This window comes from Egretta garzetta, unplaced genomic scaffold (assembly GCF_000687185.1).
Source record: "Egretta garzetta isolate BGI_Z169 unplaced genomic scaffold, ASM68718v1 scaffold111, whole genome shotgun sequence".
In the NCBI taxonomy this organism is placed as follows: Eukaryota; Metazoa; Chordata; class Aves; order Pelecaniformes; family Ardeidae; genus Egretta; species Egretta garzetta.
Window position 1 is genome coordinate 1,191,701 of NW_009258672.1, and position 19,862 is coordinate 1,211,562.

Sequence of the window (19,862 nt, forward strand, 5' to 3'; positions counted from 1 at the left end):
TATTCACTTGGTGAGGTTCTTGCCTTAATATGCTAATCTCTTCAGGGACCGCTAACTCCCACCACCCAGGTCTGTATTGAAGATGCCAAAGAATACTTTAGCCTGAGACCTGTTGTAATAAAACTTTTGCAGTCCAAAATGAACATGACAGTGTATTCTCTGTGGGTTTCTACATTGAGAACACACTGCATTTAAAATATTGGAAACAGAATAAGATATGAATTAATTATTCTGACTCAGAAAGGGGGTATTTAGATACTCCCACTTTAAGAAAAAGTAATACATTGGTGAATATTTTATCATTCATGTGGCTAACTGAAGTGAAAACTGAAGGACTGACAGTTCTGCAGCGGCTGCCAATACTATGTACTGTAAAAGAAGGGACTGTGTTTGTATGGTCACTGGGTTTGTCTGCAAGCAAACACGTTGCAATGAAGTGCTATGTTCTGTACTGGAGAGGTGGTCTTCAGTTAGACAAACTCTGTGGATCTCCCTCTATTTCCACAGACAAATTTGGCTTTGTTCACTAAGCTGTTTGGAGTTCAGAGGTCTTTTACATGCCTACATATCCGCTGCAAATTGATTTGCAAGAGCATGTTTAGCCTCACCGTGAAGGCCAAATGGTCATCGGATTTGTTGTCAACCCAGCTTCAGGTTAAACTTGATCTGTTGAAAAAGGAGATGAAACAGTGCTGTGTCTGCTTTTGCCTGTTGCTACCGAGTCATCGTCCTGCCTTACCACACTCTTTTCTAAGTAAAAATAGTCTCTTTGTCTTTGCAAAAGGTTGTTTAAATTGGAGTTTCAGTGCAGCCTTCAGCTCTCTTGTGGGTTTTAAGATATTGAACATCTGTGAACACCGCAAAATAATAGACCAACAAGGTAAGTGATCTAAGAGCAGACAAAGACATGTAATTTACTCCAAAACCCACCCACGCCCCTGACTTAAGTAATAAGTTACTTACAGGGATATTTCTGTAAATAAAAAAAAAATATTAATCACCTCAGAGGCAAATAAGTTATCAGATGTTTTGCATGCTTTCAGTATCTATCTTCAAAGGCAAAAGGTAGTGAATTACGCAAAGCTTCACTTATGTTTATATTAGTCCTTCCTTGCAGCACAAAGACAGCAAGTATCTTTTGTGTGGTGCTTGATTTAATATTTTGCCTGAGATAAGGAGTCCTAGATTTGCTTTTCTTATTTTTTCATCTTGGGCATTGATAGAGATTTCTTCTATGCTTAATAAAGCTTTCTGTATTACTGAGTTTCCTTACTCTCTCGTTTTCAATAATGCAAGCAACACACGCTTTATAAGAACAGCCAGGGTTTGTATTAGTTTCCAGGTGCTGCTTTTTGTGAAGATATTTAGACTGATATTAGTAGACGATTTAATATTTACAGATAACTGTGTCAGGATACAGTGTAGCTCATAGAAGCTCTGTAAGCAAACATGCTGCTGCTGTTCATAACATACAAAATAATTTTAGCCATGAGAAAAATATGAGCATTAGCCTGGAAGTGGGAGTTGTCTGTGGCTGCAGCTGTGCTGTGGGGATACGTGCGAACACAAGGCATGACTGAGAGGCGGCCGGGGGAAGTCGGTTGAAATTTTTCGGCTGCCTATGGAAGCTGCACACTCCTCCTGTTCCCCTTCTCCAAGCAGCATCAAAGATTAACCAGCAAAAGCTGCTTTTATGGTAAGATTTTAGTGGATATTTGTACCTAAAGCAGTCAGGTACAGCACACAATACAAGGGCTTTCAAAAGTGTTGAACCCTTAGTACTGAGGGAGTCACTGCCAGCTGTCTTCCCTGGGAGCGTAGCTTGTTTCAATTGCTTTTGTGGTTGTGTGCTTTCTGTGTCCCTTTCCACTCTGTGTCAAGAAGCTCCCTTGGGTAAGACCAACTTCCAGTATCATAGCTTCAACATTTGAAGAGTTGGACGGTGGCACTGGAGTATGTACTTGGGCCTTTCTAAGCAAATGCGAATATCAGATTGAGACATAGCGACGCTTCCAGTGACTGATGAAGCAATTAAAACACTTGGCTATTGCATTTTGTGCGATATATACAGAAGTAAAGATGAAGTCATGAATGATCAGTGGGCAGCAAGGTTTCCATATAAGTGTTCTGGGTGTTCTGTATAGAAGATACATTTGTCTTTTGGCAACAAGCCTTTTGATCATCTTAACTATTCTGCCAACAATCCTGCCCAATTCTAGGTGTTCTTCAGCAGTGAATGACATGTAAGTGCATGTGAAAGTTGAATGAAACGAAACTAAATGAAATGAAGGCATAGTCATAAGGGAGAAAAATGCTGCCTAGCTGCCAGCATCCAGAACATAAGTCAATGCACATAGTATAATTTAAAAGTTCTGCCTTTAGTGCCTAGTAAGTTTTTTGTAATAAAACCCATGCTTTACAGAAATGGTAGTATGTCTGGCTTCTGTCTGTCTGGACTGTCAAGTGACATGCAGATGTCTGAGATTGCCCGAGAGGTACAAGGTGCAATGAGATATGCTAATTAGCATATGCTAATGAGTTCTTTGAGTTTCTATATCACTTGCTTCCAGCTTTATTGGCAATGCGCCATTGGGGGTGGCATAGAAATTAGTCAATAATAGTTAATTTTGTTCCATGTAAGTCTTACCTGCAGAGTTTTACAGACCTTTAGGAATGCATTTGTGTTTGGATAAATGCTCTTAAGCAAGGCAAACCAGTGGGTGACAGATGGACTTGCTCTAGAGTAGACAGTACCTTGAGAGACTGAGATGTGGTAGGACCTCTTTAATTTGCTGCTCAGCTTCTGTCTGGGATCCATCTAGAGACCTGTGTAGGAACTCTAGTCAGAGTCGCTGAAAGGTAGTAAAGTTGTGGAGGTGCAACTAAGGAGTTAAAATTGTCCTGAAGAACTTTTTCTTCTAACAGGTGATGTACCAAAGATAAGCTCTGAAATTCGGGGGGGGGGGGGGGGGGAATTAAGCTGAGCATGCCTGGAAGCAAGAAAGAAAATCTTAAGGGAGTTTGATGTGAAATAAATGGGATGCAGCATAATATCAACAATATAAAGGTCAATGCTTAACCTACCTTCAGGAAGTGGAATCTTGTTCTATGGTTTGCCAAGCCAAGCGCCATGCTTCTCTTTCTCCAGTACTGAAGAAAATGTGTTGCTCACTATGGGCAATTTGATTTGTTACTGTTGATATGTGTTGTTGGTTTAGCAGTAATGATCGCAGTCAAGCAAATCCCTTGCACCCAGGGCTATAAACCTCTGGATGTGCTTAGTAGCAGAGGATTTTGAGGTACAAAGCCTGCTTTCCATGAGAACTAAAGGTAAAATGCAGTAATGAGGGAACTGAGCATAATACCTTTTGGCTCTTTTGACTAAACACCCTCTTGATAAATTATAGCTTTTTGAATGTGTTAGAATCTAGTGAAAAAAGTAAAAGGAAGAAGACCAAAAGAACATGATCTGTGTGTGGCATCTTTTGAAAATGACAGTATATTAAAGAGCTAAATTGCTGACAGCCTTCTTACTGTGAGCCATCGCTCTTAATAGGTCATCAGTTTAATTTAGTAAAAATGAATGCTTATAAATACCACAGAGCCTTGTTTAACTGATGAGAACAACTAAGAAAATAGGGGAAAAATTCTGTGGCATTCAGAGTTTCTCACCACCAAAAGCTAAAGATGCTGTAGTGCTGGCTACATGCAGCTATTGCGGAGTGCTTGCTTCCCTTCACCAGCATGGCCTGGGGTGACATATTCTGCCCCTGCACTGTGTATGTAGGCTGCTGACTTGCCAAAATAGATAGCCTTTTAGTTTGTTTCTTTTTTCCCATTTCACCTGGACAAGCTGGAGAGGTGGGCCCGTGTGAACCTCATGAGGTTCAACAAGGCCAAGTGCAAGGTCCTGCACCTGGGTCGGGGTAACCCCTGGTATCAATACAGGCTGGCGGATGAAAAGATCGAGAGCAGCCCTGCCGAGAGGGACTTAGGAGTACTGATGGATGAAAAGCTGGACATAACCCAGCAATGTGCTCTGGCAGCCCAGAAGGCCAACCGTACTCTGGGCTGCATCGGGAGAAGCGTGGCCAGCAGGTCGAGGGAGGTGATTCTGCCCCTCTACTCTGCTCTGGTGAGACCTCACCTGGAGTACTGTGTCCAGCTCTGGAGCCCTCAGCACAAGAAGGACATGGAAGTGTTGGAGCGGGTCCAGAGGAGGGCCATGAAAATGATCCAAGGGCTGGAGCACCTCTCCTGTAAAGAAAGGCTGAGAGAGTTGGGCTTGTTCCGCCTGGAGGAGAGAAGGCTGCGGGGAGACCTGATTGCGGCCTTTCAGTACTTAAAGGGGGCCTATAGGAAAGATGGGGAAAATCTTTTTAGTAGGGCCAGCTGTGACAGGACAAGGGGTAATGGTTTTGAACTAAACCAGGGTAGGTTTAGACTAGATATAAGGAAGAAATTCTTTACAAGGAGGGTGGTAAAACACTGGAACAGGTTGCCCAGGGAGGTGGTGGAGGCCCCATCCCTGGAAACATTCAAGGCCAGGTTGGATGGGGCTCTGAGCAACCTGATCCAGTTAGCAGTGTCCCTGCTCACTGCAAGGGGGTTGGACTACATGGCCTTTAGGGGTCCCTTCCAACCCAAACCATTCTGTGATTCTATGTTTTGTTGCTCAGTTTTGGAGGATAGTGATACACATCTGATCTGCCAGATACAGAAATACTTGTCCTGCACTTGTGGAATGAACTATCCCATGTGGATGCTGTGGCACTGTTCATTTTTGCGGATGTTGTGAAACAGCAAATGCTAATTTTCACTTTCAGTACTGAGATACCTTTTGGGAAACCTACCTTCTGCTCAGCTGTCATAGAGCTAATGGTGCCCGGGGCTTCAGAGGGTCAGCAACAGCAAGAATAATTGATTTGTTTCAATTTATTGTATTTATTTATTGCTGTTCTGAACATGTATTCCCGGGCACTTCTGCAACCCTCAAATAACAAAGTATAGCGTAACATGCCCTTTAAAACGGCAGGTTATTTTGGATTATAGCATTTTCACGATGGTAGCTGCAAAATAATAACAAATCTTAACACAAGGAGTGCAATTGAGGGCTCCTCCTGGTGTGGTTTCCTTTTAGCGGAGCCAAAGGACAGGTAGTTGTATAACCTCGCACGCTGAGCTGGTGCGTGTCAGCAGCCCAGTGAGCAGCCCTGCCACAGCTCTCTTCTCTGCAAGGTTTTGAAAATGTCACGGCTTAATTGCCATGGGAGACACGTGCCAGAGTGTTCCTGCCCAAGTGACTACTCATCTCGGTGTAAGTGTTACAGAATCAGACCCTGTTACACCACACTGGCTGAGTTGTTTTCCCAGTTTACCATGGCATCTCCTAGCTTCACGTGTTAGCTTCCTAGAATTTAGGATGTGTCTGGGCTTGTGTTCAAAGGCAAATTTAATGTAGTTTTCTAGATATTAGGAACACTGCTGAACAGGAAAGTGAAATGCCTCTTCTGTCTGTGGATGTGCTAGTATTTTTTTTTGTTTAACTTGGTTGCCTCTAATGGCTTCAAAATGAATATTTAAATTGCATAGATATTCTAGAGGAAAACAAGATTCTAGGTGAAAAATCTGACTGATGTTCTAAGTGCTCAGTGTGAAAGAGAGTTTTGGTTTTTGTTAAGTGTTATTGATGTATTGCATGTGTTCATTGTGTAATAGCTCTCATGAGCGCAGCAACCAGAAAATTGGTTGCTGTGTTTTTTGTGTCTTTCCAACATTTCTTGAGGCATTTGTTTAATATATGTTGTTACCTGTTGGAGTGAAAATAAAATGTTGACAATGGGATTTTTTTGCCCTGATAAGAGAGGCTTACTTGAAACTGATGTAGCAGAGGTCAGAGTAAGACCTGCAATGTCATTACAGAGATTGAGAACCTGTCAAAAAGCACTGATACTCTGGTAGCTAAAAATGAAGCAGCACAGTTGTTGGCATTCTTTAAGAAAAAGGCATACTTTTTAAAGCTGTTCTGTACATTTTTTTTTTTTTTTAGTTGGACAGAAATCAGCTTCAAGACAGCAAGCTGGTAGTACAAAGTTAGTAATTTTGGAAACTACTGTGTAGGAATCCATGTGGTTTGATCTGAATGCCTTTATCTATAGAGAGAAGAACACAAAATAAGCTGAATGTGCACAGTGGTTGCACAAATTAGAGCTATGTGCTTTCATTTACTGTATGTTGTGAAGTGCTACAGTGCATAGGCAATTTAAGCGGTGTGAATTATGTGATGGAACATAAGAGAAGTGGGAAAGATGCAACAGCAATTCGTGTTCAGTTTTGGTTTATTCAAATGCTTTCTCTAGACATCAATAAAAAAAGCAGTGAAGAGCAAAGCAGTCGACCACTATCTCAAAGCCTGGCTAAAGGGATAATATTTTGGGATTGTTCCATGACAACACAAGATGTATGAAATGAGAATAGAAAGAGAAAAGGCCTTTTATGGGCCATTTGCAAATCTTGTTGTGTTTCTGTTCTTGCATTCTGAAACTTCATCTGCCATCCAAGAAAGAATATTTCAAGTTTGTGTATCACTTCTTGTTCTTTAGAAAAGCTAATGTATTGCTACAGGTATCTATTGCCTGCAGTATTTCTTAAAGCTCCTTATACAGGCATTTTGTATGAATTGTGTGCTAGCCAGTGTAACAAGCTCTTTTTGTCATGTATCCTTGCAAGTCATCTTCTGAGTATGAGAAAAGAAACTAAATATACAGGCAAGTGCAAGATCTTGTCTTGGGTAACAGGCCCCCTCAGGTCAACAGGTACTGATTGCATAAGGGATGGTGGGGAACCCCGGTGCCAGGCAGTGGGACCTAGTGTATCTGGCAGCGAACTAAGTCCCAAAGTTATGGATGACCGGGGCAAGCCACCCTGTTGAAATATGCCTTGGCTTACCCAGCGTTACAATGAGGACAGAAGCATTTGCTCCTCCTTGGAATGTATTGCTTGTGAAAGGTACTAGACGAGAGCAACAAATTATTATTGTTGAAAACGGGCAAGAGGACAGATTATTTGGCAAAAGCTGGTGTAAAGGCACCGCTTGCTGCCGAGGAATAGTTTTGCATCTCTGGAAGCAGGTGAGAAGCTGAGTGAGCTTGTCCAGTCTTTACCAGGACAGCGTAACTGCTTTTAAAGTACAGTTTAAAAAGCCTGTTTGAAATCCTGTCAGCCAAGTTCCAATTTTCATCTTGTGATGGAGTGTTTAACCTGTAATGCTAATCCAAAATAATAATTTACACCATGAAGATTAAAAGATACAGCTATGAGAACTAGTAGCTTTGATGAATATACACATTTTCAGTTCTGGAATAATACTGTATTTCACACATTTGCCCTAAAACATAGAGTATAAAATATGCAGCCTTTGTGGCAAGGCCAAGTATTCCTGTTGGAGTTTGGACTTGCTTTGTCTAATTTTTTGGTGATGATTTGACTGCATTCTTGATGTTGCACTTGCAGAAGTTTCTACTCCTTTTATATACATTTTAAAACTTTCAGACTCAGAAAGAAAAAAATGTTGGTGATGTATGGTTAAACTGTGCAAGTGTCTTTTGAGTTTGTTTACAGTTACTTTTCTAGCATTTCCTTCTGGTTTGGGTTAGGCTTAAAAAATGATCTCAGCTTCACTAGTATTTCAGTTCTGTCCATCAAATGCACGAGCCTGGCTCCTGCTGTGGCATACAGAAGTGCTCCACTACTCAGTTAATTAATGGTTTTCTCCTAAAAGTGTATGACCACTGGTACTACGTTGTTGCTCTAAGTCGCTTCCAGTAGTTACTGCTGTTACGCAGAAGGCTCACACACGATGAAAGGCCTGAACATTGCTGCATGTTTTTAACAAAAGAATGAATTCATTGAACAATATGAGGTTTGCTGTTATTCTGATGGTGTGCATGTGTTAAAACATGATGGTGTAACAAAAATGTGTCTTGCAGGCTTTCAGGTTCCTCACAGACATTGGTCATAAAATTCAGAGCAGCAGCCAGATGGCTGAAACCTTGGAACTGTTGCTGTGGAGTCTAGCGAGAGAAAACCTACTCCTCAGTATCAGCAGAACATTAACACACGCACAGTAATATATTACTAGCAGTGGTGGCATATTGCATTGTGGCTTAATTGTGCTTAATGGGGTCCTGCAATCTCTATGATTCAGCCGCACACATCAAAGCAGGGCACTTCCCAGTTCATCTGCTTGCAGAAAAACACAGCAGCTTTACATTACCCGTTTTGTAGAGTACTGGAACCACCTCAGATAGTCTGTCTGCCCTCACCCCTCCTTGCAGTTTATCTTCCTCTTCTCTGGTATGTTCTTGTCAGAAATTAAAAAAACAAACAAACAAACAACCAGAAACACCCCCCCACCCCCCCCAATATTCACACCCAGCTTGCTTCTGATTTATGCTAGACAGGGAACAAACAGACCTCAGCAGGGTTTTTTTGTCATCCATCCAAAAGCATTCACCCTTCTAACAGCATGTGGGTGATGAGAGAGTTGGAATTGACATGTCACATCCCAGGTGGGACAAATACTGCCAAAATCCTCCAGGAAGAGAAGGAAATTGGAAGTTGCAATTCCACTGCCTTTTAAAATCAGAATTGTATTTCTACTAGTGGGTGAATATAAGATGGTGGAGCCCTTGTGTTGTGGAAGATGGTGACAGAATCCACATTATTATCTGAAGTGTCTTAATACTATCTTCGGTATACTTTTAAAAAAGGAAATTTAAAAAGTTAACATTTTTAATGCTAACTATCTGTTTGCTCTTAGTTAGGTAACTTCTGTTTCTCAACAGCATCTACTGAGGGTAGTGGTTTTAAGAAGAATGTTTTTCAGAAGCCTGTAGCTCGAACTTTGTCTTAATATTTGCTTTTAAGAAACACAATTAAATGACTTATAACAAAAAAAAGGTGATACAGTAACCATCTAGGCTGGCGGTCCAAAACAGCTGCACCAGAATTCCGTCAGTACCGTTAAAATCCATAACATGCAACCTAAAAGCATATATGTAATCTCTTACTTGTACAATAGTTGCCTTTTGTCTTTTTGCACATTAAATTTAGAACTGGTTTCTAGCTGAGTCATATCACAGCCCAGCTTGTCTAACAAGGAGACACTGTGCACTGAACCTGTTCCCCCCAGCTACAGATACAGCTTTGAAAGCTGGAAGGATGGGAGGTGCAACTGAGGCTGATGGGCAGAAGATGCCACGTGCAGGGAAATCTGAGATAGAAGACAAGAAACTTTTCCTCCAACTTGTCATTTTCCTCCTAATAGACTTGCCTGAAAGTGGCTTCTTTGCCAAGTGGTTTTACTGTGCATCTACTTGAAGGGTGGCCCAGTGGATCTCGGTTTCCTTCCACGGTTCACCTGAGCCTGCCCAGCAAGCCCGCAGTAGAGGGAAGTCCATGGGTCTGCAGGAGCTGCTGTGTGCTTTAGTGTGTTTGAAATTATTTAGGTGTGGGAGAAATGTCTTTAGGCTCCTGATGCTGCAAACCTTGACTCAGTCCCCAGCCTAACCCATGCAATCTCCATAGCAACACTCCCTTATTAAAAAACAATACTAAAAGAAATCCAGGAACAATTGGGTTGGATACTTTGCACTGCAATGATATCAATACATCTCTTTTTAAACCAGATCCAGTTACAAACCTGTGTGGCCTAGGTTTGAAGAGATTGTTAACCATTTAGGTGTACCTTTTTTCAGCAGGGAAAGGGACAGACATTTGCTCCATGGGTCTGTTCTCTGAAGGTTTTTATTGAATATAGGGGTTTTTTTGACTCTATAGAATAGTTGTACCGTGTTACGAAACAGATTGCTGTACTTGTTCTCTTGTGGTGGGAGAAAAAGTGGGTTAGTATGAAGAGGTGGTGGACATTCTGTTAGTGAAGCTGACCACATGGTTTCCACTGATGGGACCGGCTACAAAGACGTTGGCATCAGTGAAAAGTAGGCTCTGTAGAAACCACAGTATGACCCATTCACACATGCACACATTTATATAAACATCTGTTTCATGACAGAGGTTTTAAGTTTAAAAAAGTAGTTCGGATTTGAAAATTCCAGTCCATTTTGAAATGGTTTACTTCCTATCTGCTCTGCTGCTACCACTATTTTCATCAAATCCCGCGTTGTCGGTTTGTGACTTTTCTGGGGTCCGATGGCAACATGTCAGTACCAGTGTGACTTCTTGTGTAGCATTGCCTCAGCTTTTGGTGCCTCTTACAAAGGTAAGGATTGAATGACTATACGTTGTTGTTGTTTCTTTTTTGTCTTCGTTGCTAATGCCAGAGAGGTTTTTAAATGTCTAGAAATTGTTCTCTCTTGTATGTGTACAGCTGGAGGAAGCCCCTTTATGGTCCCCTGCTGTCAAAGGCAACCGCATCATTTTTAGATCAAACACCACTTTGACATTAATTAGATTTGTGCCCTCAAAGATTTTTTGTTTGGTTGGTTGAAGTCTCTAAATATACGTTCATTCCTTTTTCCATTTGACCTAACTGTAGACATTTTAAAGTTAGATGTTGAAGTCTGATCTAGCCACAGCAGTAGAAAAAGGTGCCTCCAGAGACTCATTCATCTGATGTATTTCAGTTGTGTTTTCTACAGTGACACCAAATACCCTCTGGAGGTATTAGGTGCTCTCCACTCCTGAGTGATAGGCTGAGATGTAGATATCCGATTCAGGAACACCTACAGTGAGAGACAGGTGAATCTTAGGATAAAGACCTAAAGGAGCTGTTTTAGCAAAGCCCGTTGCTTACACTGCTGAGCTACCAAGTTTTGCTCTGAGCGGAAGCGTTTGGGGAATAATCGGAGAAGCGGTTTAGCTCTTGGGACAGAGGGAACGGTAGCCTCAGGTAGGGTGAGCAAGAGTTGGCAATCAACAGCTGCAAATAAGGAGGCAGCCAGTGTCACTCTTAAGGTGCATCATGACTTGACACCTTCCGCAACGTGTGCAAGGTCCATTTTCCTTTCTTCCCTTGCTAGATCCGCAGACGCTTTGTAAGGGTTCAGTGCCTTCAACACAGCCCTTACAGGGAGCAGAGTCAGGCATGCTCTGCGGCGCAGCTGTTGAGGTCTTGGTGCCATCGCTTCAGATGCAGTATGCTCTGCAGTCACTGGTTTGTTAGCCCCCTTGTACACGCACAGCAAATTCTCTGTAGCTGCTTGGTCTCTTTTAAGAACAGCGTGCACAAACTAGGCATGTGGATTTTTCTCCTTTGAGGTTTATTATAACTATGTAAATGGGAACCAGTGACTTTTACAAGGGTGAGTGACATTATTTCTGTATGATAGCTTGTTCTGAATAAAATGTAGCACTGTTAGTTCCCGACCTGCAGTTCATAGGCATTTTGCCTTCAGAACATTTCTGATCTTGTGCCACAACTACGGGAGATGAAAAAGCCTAGAACTGCAACCAGCAGGCAGAGCACAGTCTGGTGCTGCCTGCAGCAGGTTACTTGCTACTAATTATTATACATGGACCAGCAAAAGTTCACTGATCCCTTTTTTTTCCTTTTAAACCTTTCAAAACCCAGTGAGGACTTTGCAGCACACCTTTTCTGATTTTAAAGCACTGGGTTTATTGCCTGTCTATTTTCATCATCAATTTACCAGTAAGAAAAAAAAATGGATTAGATTAGAATGTACCTGCAGTCTTCATTGCAGAATTGCTGCCCTATATGGTTTAAAATTAACTTTACAACAATCAGTGAAATTACTTACATTTTAAAGTCACAGTGTGCCATTAAGATGTTGCATGACTAGCAGTTAAAGCAGAGACTGTAACAATACTCTGCAATAAGTGGCGATATTAGCAAAAGGGGAAATGGAGGGAGAAGACCAAGGCATCAGTGCTTCTGTCTAAACTGCTTCTTAGTTGTCCCAGTTGGTCTTTCTGGTTCCTGACAGTGCTGCCTTTGGAGACTTCGTGCTAGTTAAGAAACAAAAAATGCGTGATGCTGGGCTGGGAATATATCGCATTTGCAAACCCAGAGTTTTTCTTTTCTAATGGTTTTTGTATAGACACTGCTTGATTACTGTGACTTCTTCTCCTATTACCTCTGTTTTCTTAGAAACTCATATTGCTGTGTTACGTAGGTTGCTTTAGTGTAAGAAAAAACAGATACCACTTGGCTGTAGAGCTCTTCACACAACTCATACTCTGCTCAAGTGCTCCGAATGTCAACATGCACATGGGGTCCAGCAGCAACTTCTCCTTAAAACCAAAGGGATTTGCTGCTGGATCTGTTGTCTTCCATTAGACCAGAGAGAGGAACTACTTGGTACATAGAATCTATGCCTGCTGTTGGCTTGCTACTCTCCACTTAGGTATTTCTTTAGAGAAAGATTCAGGGGGAGCAGAAGAGCAGTGGGACAACCATGCGACTAATGGAGATAAATGCAGACTTTCACTAGTTTTTCTATACAAAAGTAAAAAAACCCACCTTTTTGGGGCGGGAGGGGGAAGGATTCATACAGTTCTGTTATTAACATCCAGAATTGTGGTTATTTCTTACTCTCTCAGCAATCTCAAAAATACTCTCCAAGTGTCACACAATATTGATTATTAAATAGGGTGGCAACTGACATCTGTTACATCAGGCAATATCAGCACATCAGTTGCCATTTGATGTTAGAAATCACAGTGGGAATGTTATCTTTGGGGAAAACAGCCAGCCTCTTTTGCACAATGAAAGCAGCACTCAGTATGGAAGGTATTTATTATATTTAAGTTATTTTGAATGCAGCTGTGTAAAGTTGTCAGTTTAGGACCATTTTAGTATAGAAGGTGAAGAACGAACAGTCATCTGTAGGTGGAAAAAGCCAATTTGAGCGAGTTTGGTTACGTTGCATTAAGGTACTAATTTTAACATTCAAAAAGCTGCCACTTGTGCAGTATTGCAGTGGTTGTGAAAGATACTGTCAGAAAGCCAAATTCAATGGCTTCCCTTCTCCCTCTTTCTCTAGTTTCAATTCATTGATTAGAAAAAAAAAAGTTCTGTAACTTTTTATTACGGTTTCCCCTAGAGTGGGATTATCAAGAAGTATTGCAGGGGATATAATAGACTGACCATAAGATCCATTTCTGTAATTTCATGCTGGACAGTGTTTACACAACTGATTTTGTTGTGTATTGAATGTGTTTAACAATTAAGAGAACTAACCTAAGAGAAAGTACGTTTACTTGTCCAGACTGCTTGTATATATGTGTGCATACATGTATATAAATGGCATGACATATTATGGTATAGACATTGCACATCTTCTAGAGAAGAGGTGTAATCAGTGAATCTTGTGTTTTGAATGATTTCTCTCTTCCTACCTTCTCCTCCTCCACTGCATTCCAACATGGTCATGATTCATGTCAGTAAGTTGTCCTTCAGCTAATAGAGGCTGAGCAGCAAGCTTTGGCAACTTAATTTAGGGAAGTTCACTCATCTGCTCTGCTACAAATCACACAGCTAAAATTATATGTAAGGCAGCGGATCTGGCAAACAAAGCTCTGGAACTGAATCTTTTCATTTATCTCTCTGTCTTAAAATTATGATGGCAGAAGGATCAAGTAAGGGGTCTTATTCAGAGCTATGAATTCAAGCATCTTTCCAGTAATGCATCCAAAGGTGCACCTTCATACCAGCTTCTCATGGGAGCCTGGGCATCCAAGCTGAAGAGAAAGATGGCTGGTAACATAATTTCCAGTAGCTGGCTGATTATCAAAATTAGTCTGTCTTAACTACACTAACCCAATGACACACCTAGCTTTGGGGGTCCTTTGGCATGGGTTTTCCTTCTATTTTCCTCTGATATTCATGCATAAATATGCACCTTACAAATATGTGTGTATACTTACATATACATCTGTATGTGTATATAGATGTAAAATAATATATATTAAAAAAAGGCTAGTGAGATGTTTGTATGCCTGTGAAAGAATTATGGAGGAAAAGGTACAGGACAAAATAATCAGCTGAAAGCTTATTTCCATATGAGCAAAAGCCACAAGGTTTTGGATTCCTTCCCCACCTCTCCAACTTCTGGATTTGCCTACACCATGTGTATAGAGCACTGGCCTAGAAGAGAAACTGTAGCAAATACACCTGGAGAGATCCTCTGGGTAAAGTTTGTCCATCCTGTCACTAGGAAGCACAATCTATTACTTAAATTTTAGGTCTTGAATAATATGACAGAAAGGAAAAAAATATTTTCATTTATTAATTGCACTGAATTACAAAAATAGTTGAAAAGTATTATGCACTAGAAATCTTTTCTCCACCCTCTTTTTGTAAATTAATTCTAGGCAAATACACTAAGCATTGCAAACATTCAGATTCTTTTAATAGTGCCCAAAGAATATTTCATCTTTAGTCATTTCCCCTGGCTTGTGTTTGGCATGGAATTTTGTTTTCATTTTACAATTTCCCTATTTCCTTCCTTTCCACCAGGAGAGAGAAACAGAAGAAGAAGATGCCAGGTGGCTTTCAGTTACATGCCTCAAAATGAAGATGAACTGGAATTAAAAGTTGGTGACATCATTGAAGTTGTGGGAGAGGTAAGCAGATCTTTAATGGAATATGCACACATGCAGTTCTGACATGTCTTGTGAATGCTAAGCTAGTAGATGCAGTGTGTTCTTCTCTGGTATATTGACGTGTCTGGTTTGGGTTCCTGTTGGGGGTGAGGTGATGTGGTTTGTTGCTTATGGATTTTGTGAGGGGTTTTTTCCCTGCAGCACTTCTGCTGTTTTCACTCGATTAGTTGATGCTTCTGAGTTCTGTTCAAGGAAAAAGGTCGAATTTCGTGCTATAGGGCTATGGAGTTTATATCATTGAAGGACCAAGACTTGAGCTTTGCAGTTAAACACATTGCATTACTTGAAGCCCACTGGAATTCAGCTATGACATTCACCTTTTGTCTTCTTTTCCTGCAAATTCTAACAGTTTCATTTTAGTGTAATCAGTTTAAAACAAACAAACAAATAACCCCCCCCAAATTCTTTAGAGACTCAAGATGCACTTATTTTGGGTGGAAATGGACGTGGAAAAAGCATGTCTCTTAGAAGGACTGGGAACATATTATGAAAGCTTGGACAGAGAAATTTTCTTTGCATGGGTGAATCTGGCTGCAGGGTCAAGGAATGCTGTTCACTCCCAGTACCTTCAGTTTTGTTCCGTTAAGAGATTTCACAAATTATCTTCTTGAGCTTAATAGCATGAGGACTAAAAGTCAAAATGCTAACATGAAGTCTTTAAGTAGAATGCATTCAATATCATTTAGTCTTTATTTACTTAGCTTTAAAAAGATCTAAGAGCTTATTCTGCTTAAGCAGCCAATAAAAGGTGTATTTCAGCTTGTATCATTTATTTGTAGGATTTTTTTCCCTGTGACTCAGCAGCTAATAAGTCAACATTTATTTTCTTGTCAAGGATATATGATTCATTTTCTTTTTCTTGCCTCTGTCACTTAAGAAATCAGTTCTAAAAGAATATAAAGTCTATTGCCATCTACATGACATCCAGCATTTTCTTATGAGAGATTAAATTCTTACATCTGAATGTAAGAAGCTTAGTGATCACTGGTTTTTCCTTTAACCTAGCTGTGCATGCCAGCTCTGCACATCGTTCTTCCTGGAATCAGACATCATGTGTCACTTAAGTAACCTTATTCTGTCTGTGAGCAGAATTGTAATGGGGGATATCAAGGTTGTAAGATATTTAAGAGCATATTTTTGAAGAAAATGTAAACCTGATATTATTACGAATTTCACAGCAGCACCTGAGCTGTTTTTTATTGCACAATTTGAAGTATATTTGACCTCACATGGCCACACAAATATCTTCCGTCAGTTACCCTACTTAAAACTTTTAAGTCTGTGTCTTTCAAGAGTAAAGTGATGGAATAAAACCCCTTCCTAGTATGCAGCCACCAAATTAGCTCTACTAAATGGATTGTATGATTAAATAATTTAGATGAGACACTAGACTTCTCTTATGAAATGCATCTCTTGTCTTCTTATAAATTTGAACAATTTAATTATAAAAACCAGATTTATTTAAATCCAGATGAGACTGAAAATGTTTGTATTAAAATTGAAAGATGTAGAACTATGAAAGTGAAGTATTCCTGTACTTGCATGTGTGTGCTTATAGTTAAGGGCATGTTTTTTTGAAACCCACTTGGATTGCTGATTTACAGACTTTGTAGTCTTAAACTCGTAACTGTGCCTTGAATTGCTACTGTGGAAGAAAGCATTGACAACTTGCTGAGTCTAAGGTTTAAGAAAATACATTGTCCAGGGCTGCTTTTTTGTTTGGCAGTCGAAGAGAATGGACGTACTGGAATTAGTTTTACTGTAGCATGGAAGATGATTGCTCTTGGCTAGCTTGAGCTGATGGCCATAAATAAATGCCAAAGAAGAACAGCTGGCACAGGTGAGGCTGTGCCCACTTTGACCTTACGGAATACCCTGTTCCATCAGCTACTGAAACACAAGCTCTGCCTCGGGCATCATCTGGTGCATTCATGCAATCCAGGACATTGTGTGACTTTTCCGGGTGGAGCTAGATCAGCTGGTGGAAGAGGGAAAATAAAGGAATTCAAAGAAAAAAATTCTCAGCACCTCAGGAAGTGTTACTGTGTGACCTTTATTTTCCATCATGGTTGATACCAAGCAGTTGATGTTGAATACTTGCTGTTATTACTTCCTCTTCTGCCCTTATCATAGTAGTGTTAATTCCTCGAAAAAGTAGGGCAGAGTTTTTCTTTTGAAACAGGAACTTTATTTGATGTAGAAAGCTGCACCAACCAATGTACTGATTTCATTGTTTACCCTTTTGCTTATAGGTAATGCTGCATAAAGAGTCATTTGCATTGAAATAGGATTCACAGTGTTTATGTAATTATACGATGCTTCTCATTTCAAATGGTAAATGTTTGATGTGAGGGGCTTATTATTTAAAAAATATGGCTTCCTCAGTTATGAAAATGAAGATTTTTTTTTTTGTAAGGGCCAAAATCATGCTGTGTTATGTACAAAAAAACCAAAAACAACAGCAAAAAAACCCCCTCCCACATAGGTGACAATTGGAGGCAATTCTTGCAAAATATCAATTTTGTTTATCATTACTCAAGATAAAAACTGGAGGATAGCATCTTCAGCATTATTTACAGTGGTTCAGTGGGTAGTTGGAACATTAATGGTCATTCACCTTGCATTTCCAGTTGCTCTTTTCCCATACCCCATCTTTTTATTCATGAGTAGAAGGTCTCAGATTCCCACAAGTAGTATTTTATTGTATACTCCTAAGAAAGTTGCGTCAGTTGAATTCCTTGGCTTTAAATTTACTTCAATTAATAATTCCAAATCCCTGTGGATTTCTGTTTAGTTGCAGATAAATTGATTCCTAACTGACTTACAGCAAACAAAAATGGATATCGTTTAGATCAAAATACTGTATATATATCTTTATGTGGGTATTTAGCAAAAAATGTGTTTAAAATGTCATTTATGGATGACAACCCATTAAACTTTTCCAATTGCAAAGAAAAGCTGATTCCTGTTGTACTGTGCTAATTTGGCTTCATCCTTAAAGAAATGGGTTGTGCTCCTCCTTGAACCTCTTGAAGGTCACTGTCTCCAGCAAAGGTTTGGTAGAAGTCTCCTCCTCAGCTCTCTTCATCAGTGCCCTAGCATGTTTCCCCAGACCCCCAGTGAAAATGGGTTACACTGATATCAGATGGTGACATGCTGAAGATGAGGATGTCTTCCCTTCTCCCACCTCTGCTTCAGGGTGCTAACTAACACCTGAGGTGTAGCAGCATATTAAGTTCTGCAGATCCTTCTTCCTGGTGCCAACAGACAGGATAAGATACTTTTTGAAACGTATTTTATGTCTGTGGTAGTGGTAGGTACTATTGGAAATTCCTATTGTGGCAGAAGTGGTTTGGGGCTGTACGGTGAATTGAAACAACAGCAACAGCAAGCGTGAGTTCTGAGATGCTGGGCTCATCACCAGATCAATTTCCTTGGAGGCTGTAGATGTTCAGAATTCACAGTTCCTTCCTATTTGTTCTAAATAGTTAGAAATTATTATAATAAGATCAGACATTCATCACAATAGATAAAAATGCTTGTTGTTAAACTAAAGGTTTCCATTACTACACAGACACTGATACTCATGAGACATTAATTAACAGACTTAAATTAAAAGTACATTTGAAACTAACAAGAGAAGCATTTTCATCATTGTTTACGCTCACATTTAAAGTGATTGATAGCTTTTTGCTTGTCATTTTCCTAGCTCATTAGCTATAACTCTAATTACAGTTGTCCCAAAATACAACTGTAACTAATTGCCTTATTAAATGCAGATATCTGAATTCCAATTATGTTTCACCCTTAGACTTTCATGGGGTGCCAGACAATTAACCTGTAGCATCAGAGTAAGGACATTTGACATGTCATTCAATAGTTCTGAGCCTGCTTTCATTCGGGATTATTCTGTCATTGTGCTGCTATAGGCCTTGTGGCCTCATCCTGCTGAGAAGTCAGCTTTTTGGTAATGTGTAGTGCATGCAGTTAAGCCCAAACTGAAGTCTTCAACTGAGACGTGCTGCGATACCGTTGAGCTTATTCTTTGACTTGTAGTTAACATTGCCATATATTTACACGATGAAATCCTATAAGTAACTCATTTGAAGTTACAAAAATGAGGACTGGATTTTTAAAGATCTAATGCTCATTTTGGGCAAGGTTGGTGGGGGTTTTTTTTGTTGTTCTTATGAGATAAAGTGGTTCAACCCATTTCCAAGAACAGGATAAATACTGGGGTTTGTGGAAATGAGGGTGCAAATGCCTCCAACTCTTTATAGGGTCATTCCAGTTCTATGTGATTGCTTTCTCTGTCCCTCAGTTTCTTACTTAGAAGATGATGTTAAAAATGTAACAAAAACCCAAACCACAAAAAAAACAAATTAAAAAAATCCCCAAGCACATTTTGACATTTCAAAATGAAGAACTCTGAAGCTGAAAAGATCCCCTAATACAAGGTACTTGTGCAGTTTTTAATTCTTCCCTTCTGCACCAGAGATATCAAACAGCTTCCAGATGTGCTGTAGCAGAAGCCCATGAGGTGGCTGAACGCCTCATGGGTACGGCTCTCTCTGAATGCACTCCCAGAATAAGCCATCAAGTGGCACTGTAGGCACCATCTTCTGCTGAGGTCTTGTTTCCAAAATTTATTTTCCCATTGGCAGTGGATATGATTTGTTTATTTTGCCTCTTGGGAATCTATGTTTTTCATTTCCTTTCAATGTATAATTGCTTTTGTCCTTCAAGCTCAAGATCTTCCATTAGAATTTATAAAATAAGGGAGTTTTTCCTTTGCTTTTTGTGCTCTAGTTCCCTCTAAGCAAAAGAAAATTTGTTGACCTTGGGCTTCTCCCTGTTGTCTGCCTCTGGCATTGCTTTTATTCCTGGGACTGTGTTTTAGTTTAAACAGCCCAGAAAACTGTTGAGATCCAGGGAGACTTTCTTCCACCTGAAACCTTTCCTGCCTCAAAGCCTCCTTCGTTTGCCCTGGCTGAGCTGTAAGTCAGCCTAATAGGCACAGCTGCAGGTTGTAGAAAAGCTTGTGGAATGGGTGGATACAGGAGTTTATTGGGAGCATACTTTAGGTCAGCGAAGAGCTGAACTTTTTAATAATTTAACAACTTTAGCCTACTAACTATATAGCAAGTTGTAAGCAAGCAGTTGTGGCAATCCTAGAGAGTCTGGCAAGCCACTGCTGGTAGTTTGCTTCAGTGGTT

General features: G+C 40.2%; 1 protein-coding gene across 2 annotated transcripts in view; it reads left to right on the forward strand.

Annotated features, from left to right (window-relative positions):
* SH3KBP1 (SH3 domain containing kinase binding protein 1) overlaps nucleotides 1-19,862 on the forward strand; it is a 207,507-nt gene that overhangs the window by 71,036 nt on the left and 116,609 nt on the right. For both annotated transcript variants that reach the window (XM_009648800.2, XM_035888576.1), the window contains exon 3: nucleotides 14,501-14,607. In XM_009648800.2, the coding sequence (XP_009647095.1) occupies nucleotides 14,501-14,607 (107 nt within the window). The remainder of the gene's footprint in view (nucleotides 1-14,500; nucleotides 14,608-19,862) is intronic.